Consider the following 17,682-nt stretch of genomic DNA (forward strand, 5'->3'; position numbering starts at 1 on the left):
GCTAATCAACCACATGGTTCCGGGTTCAGTCCCACTGCGTGGCATCTTCTGCTATAGCCTCGGGCCGACCAATGTCTTGTGAGTGGATTTGGTAGACGGAAACTGAAAGAAGCCTGTTGTATATATGTATATATATATAAGTGTGTGTGTATATGTTTGTGTGTCTGTGTTTGTCCCCCTAGCATTGCTTGACAACCGATGCTGGTGTGTTTACGTCCCTGTCACTTAGCAGTTCAGCAAAAGAGACCGATAGAATAAGTACTGGGCTTACAAAGAATAAGTCCCAGGGTCTATTTGCTCAACTAAAGGTGGTGCTCCAGCATGGCCGCAGTCAAATGACTGAAACAAGAAAAAGAGTAAAAAAGAGTATATATGGGGGGGGGAGGACTCTCCTGTGGAAGACATTGTATGAGTGTTCAGCTTTTTTTACTCAATGACCTGCACAAATGAATTGTTTCTAGTGATCAAATGTATGTGTTGTACATTAGCTCAGTCCCTCCATCAAATCAATGTTGCCTGAACCGATGATGCATAGTATGCCACACATCAGGTGTCAAAGTGGTTGCAGAGCAACATGTGATGAAGTGTTTTGCTCAAGAATGCAATGCACCACTCAGTCTAGGAATTGAAACCACAATTTTACAATCATGGATGCAACACCCTAATCACTAGGCCATGTATCCTCACTTGCTATATATATATATTTTTTTTCTAGTTTCAGCTCAGAGCTGCGGCCATGCTGATGCACCGCCGTTTAAGAACAGATGTTGTTACACATCGCTGGTCACAATGCACTTCGCATTGTTTTAGCCTTCGAATGACGCCACCCCGCTGGCTAAGTGAGCAAGCCAACAGAAGAAAGAGTGGTGAAAGAGTACAGCAGGGATCACCACCCCCTGCCGGAGCCTCGTGGAGCTTTTAGGTGTTTTCGCTCAATAAACACTCACAACGCCCGGTCTGGGAATCGAAACCGTAATCCTGCAACCGCGAGTCCGCTGCCCTAACCACTGGGCCATTGCGTCTCCAATGGATGTTGCCATATTCAATTGTCCAAATTTTGATTATAATATTCCATTATTACTTCATCATCATCATCATCATCATCCAGCGTTTTAAATCCAGGTTTTGTCCCCGTTAACAGGGGTGGCCGGATCTACCTCACTGCAATAGCAACTTCCCTCACACCATCTCACCTGGTTTTGGGTGTCCTCCCTCTCAAGCCAACCCTCCTAATCTCCTCCCCCACCTGTCCTCCCATGTTTTCCTTGGTCTACCTCGCTTTTGCGGTCCATTTAACTCAAACTCAAGTGTCCACCTCAGAACATGATCCGCCATACCACCTCACTCCATTCACCCTTGCCAGCTGTTCCACCGATTCCTCCAACCCCAGCATCCCCATCATGTCCTCAGTCCTCCTCTTATTATCAAACAGTGTTATGCTCCATGAAAAAGAGTGATTTTACAACAGTGATAAGTGACCGAGACCTTTGGAAATATACAGTGCTGGAGAAGATCTATCAAGCCAATTGAGGTTGTAGTCGTGACCAATGCTGGTATTACATTACTGGCATGTAAAAAGCACCCACTACTCTCTTGGAGTGGTTGGTGTTAGAAAGGGTATCCAGCCGTTGAAACCTTGCCAAATCAGACCGGAACCTGGTGCAGCTCCCCAGCTTACCAGTTTTCAGTGAAACCATCCAACCCATGCCAGTATGGACAATGTACGTTGAATGATGATGATAATACTCTTCTTATTAAAATTATGTGTATGTCATCAAAAATATCAACAATTTTATTAATGATAGAAAATAATGCATCAAAACAATGGGGGAAGCTATATGTCAGCAACCAAGTAAATACGCATGGAAGTGCTTGAGTCAAACCCAAGATGCTAGACAAGTTTAAGAGATACAGGGAAGAAGTTCAACTCAGGTAGACTATGATTGGTGTCTTCATATACGGATTTAATAAAAAGAATTGTCTAAAACATATATTAATACATTCAAAATATAGAGTTATAGAAATATAAAAATATATATGAATGTTAAAAATATGCAAGGACAAATATATATATATACATATATAAATATAATGGAGTATAGATAAAAATATAGACATTTTGTTTGTTTTAAAAGAGTTTTTTAGTACCATATTTAAATGAAAAGAAGTATTCCTATGATCGTTTCAAGGGTTCATTCCAAGAGTACGTGAATCTTATGATTATTGCCACTTGGTTATAATTTTAAGAAATAAAAAAACTCCCACCTGCCCTCTTAATAATTTCCATAACATGTACGTTTCTTAGATAAAACATAAATTAACACCTCCAAAACACATTTCTGGTGCAAGCACTATTCTTTTTTCCCTTGAAGTGAATCGTAAGGTTCACATGTACTCTCAGAATGAAACCTTGGAACGATCGTGGGAATACTTCTTTTCATTTAAGTATGGTACTAAAAAAACTCTTTTTAAACATTTATTACTCTCTGCATTCCATAATCTTTAAACAAAATGTCTTTATATACATTTATTATTCTCATCGAGATGTACTTGCATAGCAAGTGACCTGATCTGAGATCGTGTGCTGGAACGAAAACAGTTGCAGCGTGGAAGGTGCTTATAAGCCATTTAAGAAACACAAAAACCATTAGATTCACTTCAACATTTAAATTTAATTTGCCAAAATATTTTCGTTACTTTGAGACCACGACCTGTTCACTGACAAAATTCCATGCTTATGTTTCTTAAATGGGTTATAAATCACCTTCCACGCTGCAATTGTTTTCGTTATATTTTTATCTATACTCCTTTATATTTATATATGTATATGTTTATTTGTCCTTACATATTTTTAACATTCATATATATTTTTATATTTCTATACACTCATGGAGTGGTTGGCGTTAGGAAGGGCATCCAACTGTAGAAACATTGCCAGATCAAACTGGGCCTGGTGCAGCCTTCTGACTTCCCAGACCCCAGTTGAACCGTCCAACCCATGCTAGTGTGGAAAGCGGACGCTAAACGATGAAACAATAACTCTTATATTTTGAATGTGTTAATAGATGTTTTAGAGAATTCTTTTTATTAAATCTGTATATGTATACACCAGTTGTAGTCTGCCTGAGATGAACTTCTTCCCTGTATCTCTTGAACTTTTATTTATTTATATATATATATATATATATAGTTATGGTAAATAAATCTCAACTGTTTCCTCTTGAAGCACATCTGGTTATTCCATTATTGCAATCCAATATGTAGTCTCAGTTGCTGTTGTATGTTAGCTTAAAATACATGTTAAAATTGAGAATTATGGAAATATTATTTGCAGATTTATTGTATAACCAGAGAGGACGTTAGAAAGCTTTTGATATCATTTATCCATCATTACACGTTTCATTTGCTAATAGGAATTTTAAAAATTTACATGTTAGATCGATATGTTAGGAATTTCCTGTTAGAAATTCTTATATTTGGATGAAGTGTTTTTATTTAGATAGCAATTAGGGACTAGTGGTGAGGAAAGAAAATAGAGAGACACTCACATACTGTGTGTGTGTGTGTGTGTGTGTGTGTATATCTCTCTTTTCTTCCCTCATCAACACTATTTTTACTACTCCTGATTACTATCTAAACATAAATGCTGAGTCAGCATGTACAGAAGTGGGGATCTATTACATGATAATGAAAGATTCTGACAAGTGACCATCTACTCTAACCACTGAGTAAATGTTGCTATACATTGCAGTGATCCAGCCTTTGAAGATGAGACTGAAACCAGCTGCTAAGCATTGGTGGTTGATACTAAAAAGCTTTTAATGGACCTAAATTGATTAGGACCCCACCCGTATCAGATTCTTTACCCACTCTTTCTATGATTTTATCGCGTGAGCTGGAGGTTATCATAGATAAATATATCTAGTATGGCACATGTCTGTGCCTCTCCCTAGGCCAGCAATTTTTGAGAGGAGGAGAAGTTGATTATGTCAACCCTAGTACTTGATTGGTGCTTTATCTTATCCATCTGAAAAGTTGGCCTCAGCAGAATTTTAGTTTAGAATGTAAAGAACCAGAAAATCATCATTACCACTACCATCAACATCATCATCATCATCTTTTAGGACCTGTTTTCAATGCTGGTATGAGTTGAACAGTTTGATAGAAACTGACCGCTTGGAGAGCTCCCCAAGTTCTAATTGTCCATTTTGGAATGGTTTCTATGGCTAGATGCCCTTCCCAGTGCCAACCACTTCACAGGGTGTATGGATGCTTTTACATGGCACCAGAACAGGCACTTTTATGTGGAACTATCATGAACACTTTTATAGAACCGATATGGGAACTTTTCCATAGCCCTGGTATGGGTGGTTTTATGTGGCCTTGCATGGATGCTTTTGCATGGCACTGGCACGAGTGCTTTTACATGACAACCATCACCTACAAGCCCTCAAGACAAGGATTTTTTGGCTGAAGAGAGGAAAGTGGATGATACGCCTGTATATATGGACGGCCACAGTTTTACTTAGCTTCACATGCACTGCAAACTCCTAGAAGTCTCAATCCCTTGTCATCTCTGTGAGACCCAATGTCTGAAGATCCTTTCTCACTATGTTGTTCCACATCTTCCTGGGTCTACCCCTTCCACAGCTTCTCTCCACAATTAGAGATCAGCACTTCTTTATGCATCTGTCCTCATCCATATGCATCATATAACCCTACCAGCACCGTCATCTCCCTTGCACACTACATGTGATTCCTCTTAGGCCCAATTTTTCTCTTTAGTCATTTACACTCTGTTGTACATGAACAACTGTATATTACCCATCCAGCGGAATATACTGGCTTAATTTCTTTTAAGCCTTTGCATGTCCTCTATAGTCATAATCCATATTTCACAATAACTAAAAATGGTTTCAGATATTGGCATAAGGCCAGCAATTTTTAGAGAGAAGGCCGATGCCAGCGCCGCCTCGACTGGCTTTCGTGTCGGTGGCACGTAAAAAGCACCATCCGAATCGTGGCCGAAGCCAGTGCCGCCTGGCACCTGTGCAGGTGGCACGTAAAAAGCAGCCACTACACTCACGGAGTGGTTGGCGTTAGGAAGGGCATCCAGCTGTAGAAACACTGCCAGATAAGACCGGAGCCTGGTGCAGCCTTCTGGCTTCCCAGATCCCCGGTTGAACCGTCCAACCCATGCTAGCATGGAGAACGGACGTTAAACGATGATGATGATGATGAAGGTAAATTGATTGCATCAACCCCAGTGCTCCACTGGTGCTTGGTTAGTTTATTGATCCTGAAATGATAAAAGCAAAGTTGACTTCGACAGAATTTTAACTCAGACAAATAAAATGCTACTCAGTCTTTTGCCTGGTGTGCTAACAATTCTGCCATCTCACTGCCTTAATGATAATCCTTTCTGCTATAAGTACACAGCCTGGAATTTGAGGGGAGGGGAATAGTTGATCACCTCGACCCTAATACTTGACCAGTATTTAATTTATCAACCCTGAAAGGATGCAAAGCTAAGTCAACCTCAGCAAAGTTTGACCCCAAAATGTGAAGATGGACAATATGCCTCTAAGCATTTTTCCCAGCATCCTAATGATTCTGTCAGCTTGCCATCTTAACAATAGTAATTCTTTCTATTATAGGGACAGGGCCACAGACTTTGAGGGCAATGGTTTAATCAATACCAACAACTCACTACTTGTTTGGTATATTATTTTATTAACCCCATAGGGACGGAAAGTAAAATTGACCTGAGTGGGATTTGAACTCTGGATGTAAAGAGCTAGAACAAATACTGCAAAGCATCTTTCCAATGCTCTAACAATTCTGTCAATTGTTTCTGATTTCAGCACAAGACCTGCAGTTTTGAAGGAAGTGTATTAGTCAGTACCATTGACCCTTGTATTGGGTCATCCCATAAATAGTGCGGTTCTTTCAATTGCATGGACAAAAGTTGGAGGGGGACAGGATAAACTACCTGCATCAACTTGCTATAAAAGCAGGTAGTCATTTTACCTTGTACTTATTCTTAGTGCAAGTTTTGAAGAGTGCAGTTCGATTTCAACAGTTATTTTTTCAAAGCTATAATGGAAGGGATAAAGGAGCATATTCAGCATATTTTGCTTTATGATTTCAATAAAGGCAACAATGCAACAGAAAGTGTGAGGAATATTAATGCAGTATATGGGGATTGGACAATAAGTGTAAGCCAGTGTCAACGGGGGTTCCAGAAATTCTGAGCCAGAAACTACAGCCTAGAAGACGAGCCTTGTCTGGAAAGATCTGTAGAGCTTGACAAGGACATCCTGCAAACCCTGGTGGAACAAAATCCCATCGTAACTGTTGAAGAACTAGCAGAGAAGCTTGGATTTGGTCATTCAACCATTCATCAACCGTGCCATCAGAAAATTACCATCTTTGGTTTCAAAACGAAAGGTGTTCTTCCATCAGGATAATGCTCAGCCACATACAGTGAGGATGACATTCCAAAGGCTGGAGCAGTTTGAATGGGAAACGATGCCCCACCCACCATATTCGCCAAACATTGCCCCATCTGATTAATCATTTATTCTGCAGTCTTCAAAATCATTTGGGTAGAAAAAATATGAATTCTGTAGACGAGGTCAGAACAGTACTGGAGGAGTATTTTTAGTCATGGACAAGTGAATTTTGTAAGAGGGGCCTTGCAAGTCTACCAGATAGATGGAAGAGCATTGTAGAAAATGAAGGAGAGTATATTTTAGATTAAAAAGGAACTTTTTTTATCTTAATTTTGAAAAATAAAAGAAGTGTAAAAAAAGCCATATTATTTATGGGATGACCCAATACTTAAATGTTATTTATCTTATTGGCCCCAAAAAGATGAAAGGCAAAGTTGAACTCAGAAAGTAAAGGGTTATAATTAGAGACTATAAGACATTTTGGTTGATGCCCTGACAATTATGTTAGTCCACAACTCTCCTAATGATCTTTTTTTACATAGGCACAAATCCAGGAATTTATGTGATGGAGGTAGTTGATTATATTAACTTAAGTGCTTGATTAGTATTTCAGCAGGATTTGAACCATGATTGTAATAAGTTGTATCTAAGTACAGTTAAGGCATTTAACATTAATGATTCTGCCAAATGACTTCTAATATCAAATACTAATAATTAATAAATAGTATGTTTCTCTCTATTTCGAATGCCATGTGCTGACCATGTAATAACTTCTGATGCTGTATAGATGTGCCAACAGTAAAATATTGCTTACACATCGAAGATGGATTTCTTTTTGACATCGTTTCTTTGTTTTGTGGATTAACTTTAGAAAATTTTAAGAAGTGTAGATTTTATCAAGAGAATATTGATTTTATTTCAAACAATCAGGAAAAATCTATCTAAATGCATTAAAATTTCAAATATGACAATGTTATATTGATTGGAAACTGTCCCTAATCAGTAATTTTTGTTTTTTTAATTTTTAGAACTTTGGTCTAGATTACATTGCATTCAGTGAAATGGTTGAATATTGTCCATTAGATTTCTTACACTTGGCATTCAGATGTTGTCAGGTAAGAGTATGGGAACATATAGTTTCCTTTTCTATGTTTACTTTGATTTTTTTTTCCTTTTTGTTTTTGTAGTTGGAAGTGTATTTTTACTAAAACATTAGTCAAATCTGCTCAAGTTGGCAGGGTGTGGATTTACTTGCTGATAAGTTGGCAGTTTGTATCTCATCACCAGATACTCAACTGAGATACTCAACCCTTAATGACCCAAGTCCAAACTTACTGTTATTAAAATGGATGGTGTTGACTTTTTAATAAATTATTCTAAGAGGTAGAAGAGAAATCTAAGTTTAAGAGGGATGAAATTTTTATTGATATATTGGATGTAGCGGGAGAAAGAAAAATAATTGTAAAGTATGACAGAGTGTTAGTTAAAAAATAATCAACAAGAATGCTTACAAATCTGAAAAATGGAAATAGGAGTCAGAGGAAGGGAAAATAATTTTAGAAGGAAAAATAATATGTAATCCTCATGAATGCGTTAAAGGGGGTATTTTTTCTGCTGCTGCATTGACTGATGCAGAAAGAAACTTAATGTTTGAAGCATTGGGTCTGAGAAAACAAGTGAAAGAATTTACAATTAAATATCTTTGTATTGAGTGGAAATTGCTAATCCGCAGACAGATTGAGGAAGTCCGAATAAATTAGAACAACAAGTTTTCATTAACACTTGTATTCCAGGAAGGGTTCAATTATAAATGATATTTTTGAAATTTTCTCCCCATTCCAACATTGAAATGTCAAGAAGTAGGTTTAGAAAGTACTTGAGTATTTAGGAGATGCTTATAGGAGTTATTATTTAGGTCATTATTTCTCATGGAAGTGGTTGGACAAATTGCCATGTTTATTGAAATTCAGATAATTTTTAACTTGTGTAACACCATGGCAACAAAAGAAGTATTATATGGATGCAATCTCTTATTTGTTTTCTCTTAATAAAGTGAAGAGGGGGAAATTTTCTCTGGTGGAGGGCTAGGAAGCCACTGATGTAGATAATGTCTGGTTTACCAGTGATTGGGTGAAATAAGGTTGGTGAAGATCCATTCAAAGTAGTTGGTGACCTGGAATTGACTTGGAGATCAGTATGAGTATACTATTGCAGATGGAGGGACAAGTGTGATATATAGAGGAGAAACAAGTTTCTCTCTCTTTTGAAAGTGGATATGCTTGAGAAAGGCAGTTGCAGTTTGATGGTCAGAATAAAGGAACTGAAATTTGCAGAGGATAATCTGCCAAAATTTCAGAGCAGATAACCAGCAGATAATAGAAAAGAAAACTCTATCATGAAGTGTGTGTATAGTATGATGGCTTGGTAGAGTGCTACATTGACTATTTGCTAATATTATCCATGGTTTGTAAAGAGTGGCTTTGGAGATGTTATTATTGTTTAGATCTTGATTGAACAGATTCCTGTATGAACAACTATACAGAAATCATATATTTTGTGGTTACTCATCAATCCAGTTTTGTTTTTCAGAGTATTGTATAATTTCTACTTCAGTGAATTCTATGACTATTGTAAGATGAGTAAAATCTGTGGTAAAAATCTTTCGAGCTGGAATATCCAACTATAAAAATTGAAGTATATACCAGTTTAAAAATTGTTGAGTTATGACGGAAACAAGCATGGTGTTAGAGATGACACATACACTAAGAAGTTCAATATGGAATGCCATAGGTGCAGCAAGTTAACAGTAAAAAAACAAACAATCTTTAGTCATTTATTATATTCTATTTGTGCAAAAAAATATCAACCTTGACTTGACTGCATGAACCTAAATTTTCTTAACAGATTAATTTTTTCTTCAATTTTAGATTGATCCTCTGAAACGACCAACATTTGCTAACAACGTAGAATGTTTGCTGCAGATGCGACATTTTCTAAATAATCCTGGGAATCCTGGAAAAGATAACAAAAGTAAGAGTCTGATAAGCATAACATATATTGCTTTTTTCTTTTTCATTATTTCTCATTAAATATTCAATATGGTTAAGGTAACTTTTGTTGGTGTGATTATCCTTTGTAGAGCTGGATAATCTTTCTGATGTCAATTACACATATAGGAAGTGGTAGCTGTTTGTCAGTTTCATGAAGGAAGTTATATTGATGTTATATAAATGTGAGTGTGTATGTGCATTGTATATGTGTGTACATACACACACAATATTATGTGTAATACTTTAAAAATTGATGCTCGTAAAGTAATTGTTCAATACACACAAAGCAGGAAAAAGTAATAGCTTTTTTAATACAATTTGTATTAAGGATGCATATAATTGATGATAGTCAAATGGGTCAGAAATATTTTTCCTTCAACTTCTCTTATATATGTCTGAACTGTTGCTAGCTGCATTCTGTTGATTCAAAATATTAGAATGCTTCAGGAATTATATATTAATAACAGTTTACTCAGCTCCACATTGCATAGAGTTTCATGAGCATAGAACACATCTAGATCATGATTTATATACATGCCAACACACGAAGCTCTTGAACCTTGAGTCACTCTGCTGCTTCTGCTAAATATTAATAAAAGTATACATATACTCATATTTTGAGTTCTATTTGAACCCTGAATTCTTCATCCAGGACTAGGTCTATGGCTATAAGAGAAATCCAAGGTGAGCTGATATGGAGGTAGTGATGCAGATAAACACAATTAGGTTTGACATATGTATACACCCAGAACCATGCTAATAACTTTAGGAGTGAAATTTAGGATTCCTCGGTTTTCTGTGAATCGATTTTGATAAAACTTTTCCCAGCTGGTTTGCACACTATGGCAACACCTTTGTTACATTTTCATTGTTCTGTGTAATGTCCTTCCTTTTTTATATCAGATTCTTCAGTTTTTGGGTGAACCACACTAATGGCTTTTAAATGAAAATAGCCGATCTAGACATTTTTTAATTTTTTCAGAAAATGTAGGGTAATATGTATCATTGAGTTCTATATTTAACAGAAAACCATGATAATATTATAACATTTATTGGCATAATGAATTATTTAGCCACATGAGCACCATTTTGATGGATAACTTCAAAAACCCTATTAGATATGGAATCTGTCAATTCTGTAATACTAGTAAGTTGGACTGCCTCTGCTGCAGCTTGGATGATCACCCATAAGACATCTTTCGGTGTAAATTGGTGTCCATTGGTATAAACATCTTGTTTAATGATAGACCAAAGATTTTTGATAGGGTTGAGGTCTTGAGAAGCTGGTGGCCACACCATCAACCTTTCACTTTGTATGCCATAAGACCCTAGTAATGTTTGGGTGGTCCTTGCAGAGTGGGAGGGAGCATTATTGTGCATGAATATGATATTCCTTAGAAGTGACAGCAGTATGTCATCTAACCAGATTCAAGACCTCCTTCAGGAGATTGCAGTAGGCGGCTGCAGCCACTTTAACCCTTTCAGACACCCTGACTGAGCCAACAAGTCTGTCCCCAATGATACCAGCCCACAACATGACTCCTCCACCCTGTTGTTGACATTGTAAATGTTGGTGACACTCATCTCCAAAATAGACTCAAACATCAAGCCTATCAAGGGTTGCCCTGCTTTCTTCAGTGAACAGAACACAACTCATGTCTAACGTCATGTACTTTGGACCCATTGAAGTCCCAACTCCTGTGACTGGGTGTTAAGGAGGCAATTTCAGGGGTTCTCACATGGAAACCATTGTCCCGAGGATGCAATTTCTGGTGGTTTTCAGTACATGAGAAAGTCCAGAGGCTGTGAAAATGGCTTTTTCTTCTTTTTCCAGGTTTCCCACATAACTTGTGGCCAATATTCCTTTAAACCCTTACTGTCACAGTCTTGGAGGTACTACAATTGGATCGTTTCTTCCTTAGTGAAGGAATCATCTGACTGTGTCCATATGACAACCTAACTTCTCTGCAATGACATGAAGAGAGGTGTCTTTAGGACCTATGTTGATGATGACAGACTTTTCTTCTTTGTTAAGGCCTTTTTCTATGTCTCACTGTTCTTACAGAGGAGAGACGCTATTAATGTGGTTCACCCAAAAACTGAAAAATCCGAAATAAAAAAGAAAGGATGTTACACAGAATAATGAAAACATAACAATAAGAGTGCAAACAAGCTGGGAAAAGTTTCATCAAAATTGATTGACAGAAAACAGAGAAATCCTAAATTTCACTCCTAAGCTATTAGCGTGGTTCTGAGTGTATACATATATATGTACATTCAGAAAGAAAAACACTTTTTTTTCTTTTATCTTGTTTTAGTCATTAGACTGTGGCCATACTGGAGCACTGCTTTGGTAGAATTGTAGTTGGACTTATTGATCCCAGTACTTATTTTTTTGTAAAGTCTGGTATTTATTCTATCAGCTTCTCTTGCTGAACTGCTAAGTTACAGAGACATAAACATGCCAATACTGGTTGTCAAGCGGTGGTGGGTGACAAACGCATACACAAAGACAGACATATAAAGATATATACACGTATGTACAATGGGCTATTTTCAATTTCTGTCTACCAAATCCACTCACAAGGTTTGGTCAACTCTAGGCTATAGTTGAAGACACTTGCCCAAGGTGCCATGCAGTGGGACTGAACCCGGACTCATGTAGTTGGGAAGCAAACTTCTTACCATACAGCCATCCCTGCACCTATAATATATATATAAATACAGAATACTAAAAAGAGAGTACAAAATTTTTAACTCAATAGCTGTTTCAGGGAGCTTGGAGCTAAATAATAACCATATAGGAGCAGGAGTGGTTGTGTAATAGGAAGCTTGCTTCCCAACCACATGGTTCCGGGTTCAGTCCCACTGCGTGGCATCTTGGGCAAATGTCTTCTACTATAGCCTCTGGATTTGGTAGATGGAAACTGAAAGAAGCCCGTCCTATATATATATATATATATATATGTATGTATGTATTTGTGTGTCTGTGTTTGTCCCCCGCCATTGCATGACAACCGATTTTGGTGTGTTTACATCCCCATAACTTAGTGGTTCGGCAAAAGTGATCAATAGAATAAGTACTAGGCTTATAAAGAATAAGTCCCGGGGTTGATTTGTTCGACGAAAAGGCTGTGCTCCAGTATGGCTGCAGTCAAATGACTGAAATAAGTAAAAGAATAAAAGGAATAATGTTCATAATTTGCCAATAGAATGTGAAAAAGTCTTGGGTATGCAACCAGTAAACAGTCACACTTAGATATTAGAAAAGGTTTGAGTTTTATTTAACATACCACAACCAACACACATACTTGTCACTTTGGATAATAATGAAAGATTGACTGCAAGATAAGATCCTTCTGCTTGCTTCAGTCATCTTAGCTGAAAAATAGGTGCTATCCATTTTAATGGTTTAGTAGTTTAGTGCTATGAAATTCTATCTATAAAACACCAATCCTAATTGCTACCAGTGTATGAAATTATTGAATAGTAACTAAGAAATAAATGCAAAAATAAAAAAATTTTTTAAATGCCATTGTTAAATTTTGTAAAATCTATATTGCAGATTCTAAAACATCTTGCAAGAGATCTCGATCAGAAGACAATATCTTAGATTCTTGCAATTGGTCTTCAATGGATGATGATCCTACAATGACTGCTAAAGTCATTGGTCAAACTATGAGTGAAGCTGATCCATTTTACATCCCTGCTCGTTCAAACCCATTTACTATGTTAAACAAATTTTGTGATGGTAAGAAAGTTCTAGGAGTTCACAGAGACATGAATTTATCATTTGACCTGCCATCACCATCTTCACCGTTCACACCTCCCTGTACACCAATAACTCCAGACTGTTATCCTCGCAACAAACGTCCATTAGCAAGACGCAAGTGTCAGTCATTGCCTGGATCTCCAGTGCTTCTTCGTCAGGCCGCAGAACGTTTTCATCAAGAGTCCATACATGGAAGCACATCTCAACAACGTAACATTGACTTTCCTTTAGACATTTTATCCAATCTGGGTGAGTTTTTTTGTAATACACATATGAATCGCTTTACTGCCAACAAAGATGTACAGGTCTCAGATCATTCTATAAAAGAGAACAATGCCAAATCTAATAATCCAACAGAAAGTCCACAGAGCAGGGTTGCATCGCGAAGAAAAGCTTTCCGGTCAAAGCAACACAGTGTTGAGAGTTCATTGCTTTTTACTAGTTTGTGTAATGAAAAAACTGCACCAGCAACTGTATCGCTCGATAGAGCAGATCATAAATCCTCACTTTATTCTCCTGACAGTTTTGAAGATATCAGTCCATTTCTTTCTCCAGAAGATTCCTTTGACACATGTATTTCTCCTTCAGACTCCTTTTCTAATTTGACTGAATCAAAGACAAGTGATACGTCACCTCTTTGCCGTCATGAGTATCTGTATAATACTAGCCAAAGTAGCACAGAATCAACAAGTTCTGTTATAACATTAAAAGAAAACACTTCCTACAGAGCCATGAATGTTACAACACCTGGTAAATAGCACCAAGGTCTATTTTCAGTTTTTGTTTCTGTTATTGTTGCCATTGTTAACAAAACACAAAGTTAGCAGGGGCTATTTTTCTTTTCCTTTATAAAATATATTTAAATTAATAACTGTTAAAATCTGAAGAAATATTTGAAATAATAATTATGGTTGAGATTACAATTATTGCCATCATTATTATTATTATTCTAAGAAGTCATTTTTTTACTTCATTATTTTACTACTTGTTATATTTTTTAAAAATCTCTTTTTTGGTTTAAAATATATTATGACGTTTCTTGTTATAAAATATCATGTTAAAAAAAATTATATATATATATATATATTGGTGAATTTTGGCCATGTCATGAATAAACTTCTCATTAGCTGTATAGATAGCGGCACTTAGATATTTTGATTAAATTCTCTTTGGTCTTTTTACACTAATAACTTGAGGTATCTACTCAAAGTTTCAACAGAATAATAAACGAAATTCTATTGTTTTATTACCATAATACAAATAGTATTCTGAATATAAAGCAGATAAATTTTTAAATTATTTTTTACCTTTTTATTTTATTTTGGATGTTTTGGAATATCAAACACTGTAATTGTATTATTTAAATTCTACAAAGTGATTTTATGTAGGAATTGCTTAGAATTACAATAAAGGCAGTTTATTGAATAATTAAGAACAATTTCTACTGTTTCTAAAATATTTTTTAATATCTTCTTTAAAATGTCAAATATTTATCAAATACTATGCCTTGTACATAGAGTACTTCATCTAATTTATACGTATACATATATATATATATAAATATATACATGCACACATAAATACACATACTCACAGACATGCACATAATGTGTATGCATATGTTTTATGTGTAGGTGTGACTGTCTGTGAGTATGTATGTATAATTGTGTACATACATGTGTACGTCTGTATATATATATATATATATATATATATATATATATATATATATATATGACTGTATCTCTGTGTATGTATGTTTGTTTCATCATCATTCAGTGTTTTAAATCCAGGTTTTGTCCCCGTTAACAAGGGTGGCTGGATCTACCTCAATGCCATAGCAACCCCCCTCACACCATCTCACCTGGTTTGGGGCATCCTCCCTTCTCAAGCCAACCCTCCCAATCACCTTCTCCACCTGTCCCCTCCATATTTTCCTCAGCCTACCTTGCTTTTGCATTCCATTTATGCAATTTATTTTAATTTAAACTTCACAAATTAGGATTTCATTTCACATGTGTGCATACACATAATTATACATATGTTCATGTACATAAGCTAGTGTCTGCATCTGTATGTATATATATATATATACCTATATATGTACGCATGCACACTTACGAATGTGTATGCATATATATATATACACACATACACTTATATATATATACACTTATATATATATATATATATATATATATATATATATATATATAAATGTATATATATCAGTAATGCAATACAAAGTATTGCCTTCCAGATATATATATATATATATATATATATATCAGTAATGCAATACAAAGTATTGCCTTCAAGATATATATATATATATCAGTAATGCAATACAAAGTATTGCCTTCCAGATATATATATATATCAGTAATGCAATACAAAGTATTGCCTTCAAGATATATATATATATCAGTAATGCAATACAAAGTATTGCCTTCCAGTAAAAAGTATGTTTAGTTTTTGGATTTGGTTTGAAAGATTCTTTATATGAGTTGGTGTGTTGAAGCATATTCTGTTGTGTCTGGGGAGAATCATTCTCTTTTTGTACCTTATGATTTAACACACTCTCCGGTAAAATTTCCACTCATTTACTTATTTATTTTTCTAAAATTTCTTTTGCATCTTGCAACCTTTTCAATAGTTGTTGACTCTGTCCGTTATTCAAGCTGTGTTCTTTTTGTTTGTTTGTGCGCATACACATGTATGTATGCATGCATGTAAGTGTGTGTATGTATGTGAATATGTATGTATTCAGCATATTCATGTGTTTGTGTGTTCGTATTTGTTTTTATGCATGTGCGTGTGTGTGTACCTCTGTCTCCTTGTGTGTGCATGTCTGAGTATTTCTGTGTGTGTATGGGATTTTGTGATTATGGGTGTGTCTCCATAAATACAGACACACCCACCCATACACATCAAAGACCCTGAGAACTTATCATGTGAAGGGAATTATTGAGCATGCAATAGGGGCTAGTGTAAGAACCACCTTGAAGTACCACATAGTAAAGTTTAACAAGCAACTATACATACAAGTTCAAGGTGCAGCCTTTGGTGTTGGTGTAGCTGGAGAATGTGACCGGCCTTTTCATGACTTAGTGGTACAGAAAACTTTAGTAATCCTTAGCAGAACAGTCCACAACTCTTCTACTTTACAGTAGCATCATAGTCAAGACCAACTTTGGTAACAGTAACGTAGAAACTGAGAGGAACATAATGGAGAGCATCCAGCAAGTAGCTAACTCCATCCACCAAAATATTGAGGTAACTATAGACTACCCCACTAAGCACCCCAACAGTAGACTCCCTGTCCTTGATACTGAACTTTGGTTAGAGACTGTGAACAGCAGAGTGCAGCTCCTCCACTCCTATTACCTAAAACCCATAGCTTCAAAATATGTTGTTCACAAGAACTCAGCTTTGTCACACAACATGAAAATTAACATACTGATAGCAGACTTAGTTAGGATAATGTCCCCACTATGCAAACCCTATGAAATGAAGAAACATATACTGATCTTCATGCAATTCTCTGGATATTATCAGAAAGATAGGGTTTGAGTATACAGGGGTGCTAGAAAGAAATTAGATAACATTATATGTAATGATACCAGTGGTACCTTCCCTTGATATAGAAGCAAAGACTGAAAGCTTGTGACAAAGCAAACAGGGTGAACACGTGGTATAAAACTGACAAATATTAAGGAGTGATGTTTTTAGAGGCCCAGCCCTTGGAGAACTAGCCCATAGATTTAGGAAAGCTCTGAAGGAGACCACACTCAACATTAAGATTGTTGAAAAGCCAGAGAACTCCATCAGATCACAACTATGTAGGACATACCCCTTTGAGAATATCATATGCACCAATGATAACTGCATGGTATGTAGGATTAGCCCTGGCATTAACTGTAGAACTCAAAATGTAGTTTACAGCATAAGATGCATAGAAGGTGCTTGTAAAGAAATGAACATGATGTACATAGGGGAGACATCTAGGAGCATTGTGGAACAACTAAACGAACATCTGAGACAATATGACGACAGAAAACAGTCCTCCATATTCTACCAACATACCAAGGACCAACATGAAGGCAACCTGGGTCAACTTGACATCTGCATTTTATCCAAGCACCCAAAGGACCCAACACTCAAAGAAATACGGGAGTATGTCCTCATAAATGAAACATCCCCAGTATTAAATAGGAAATACACATAGTAGATTATCATACCCCCATACCCACAGTTTATATTTATATACAGGTAGAATAGTTAGTGGGTTGTTATGTAGATAGATGTATGTATGTGTGTGTGTATATATGTATGCACATCTATGTAAGCAAATGAATATGAAAGTAAAAAGATAGACATACAGACAGATAGGTAAATAGGTAAT

General features: G+C 36.2%; 1 protein-coding gene across 6 annotated transcripts in view; it reads left to right on the forward strand.

The window, feature by feature from the left end:
• Positions 1 to 14,726, forward strand: part of LOC115209699 (dual specificity testis-specific protein kinase 2) — a 113,142-nt gene extending 98,416 nt beyond the window's left edge. For all 6 annotated transcript variants that reach the window (XM_029778187.2, XM_036501578.1, XM_029778188.2 and 3 more), the window contains 3 exons: positions 7,484 to 7,570; positions 9,383 to 9,485; positions 13,071 to 14,726. In XM_029778187.2, coding sequence (XP_029634047.1) covers positions 7,484 to 7,570; positions 9,383 to 9,485; positions 13,071 to 14,035 — 1,155 coding nt within the window. In that variant the 3' untranslated portion in view covers positions 14,036 to 14,726. The remainder of the gene's footprint in view (positions 1 to 7,483; positions 7,571 to 9,382; positions 9,486 to 13,070) is intronic.
• Positions 14,727 to 17,682: the final 2,956 nt, after the last annotated feature.

The sequence above is a fragment of the Octopus sinensis genome, linkage group LG3 (assembly GCF_006345805.1).
Source record: "Octopus sinensis linkage group LG3, ASM634580v1, whole genome shotgun sequence".
Lineage (NCBI taxonomy): Eukaryota > Metazoa > Mollusca > Cephalopoda > Octopoda > Octopodidae > Octopus > Octopus sinensis.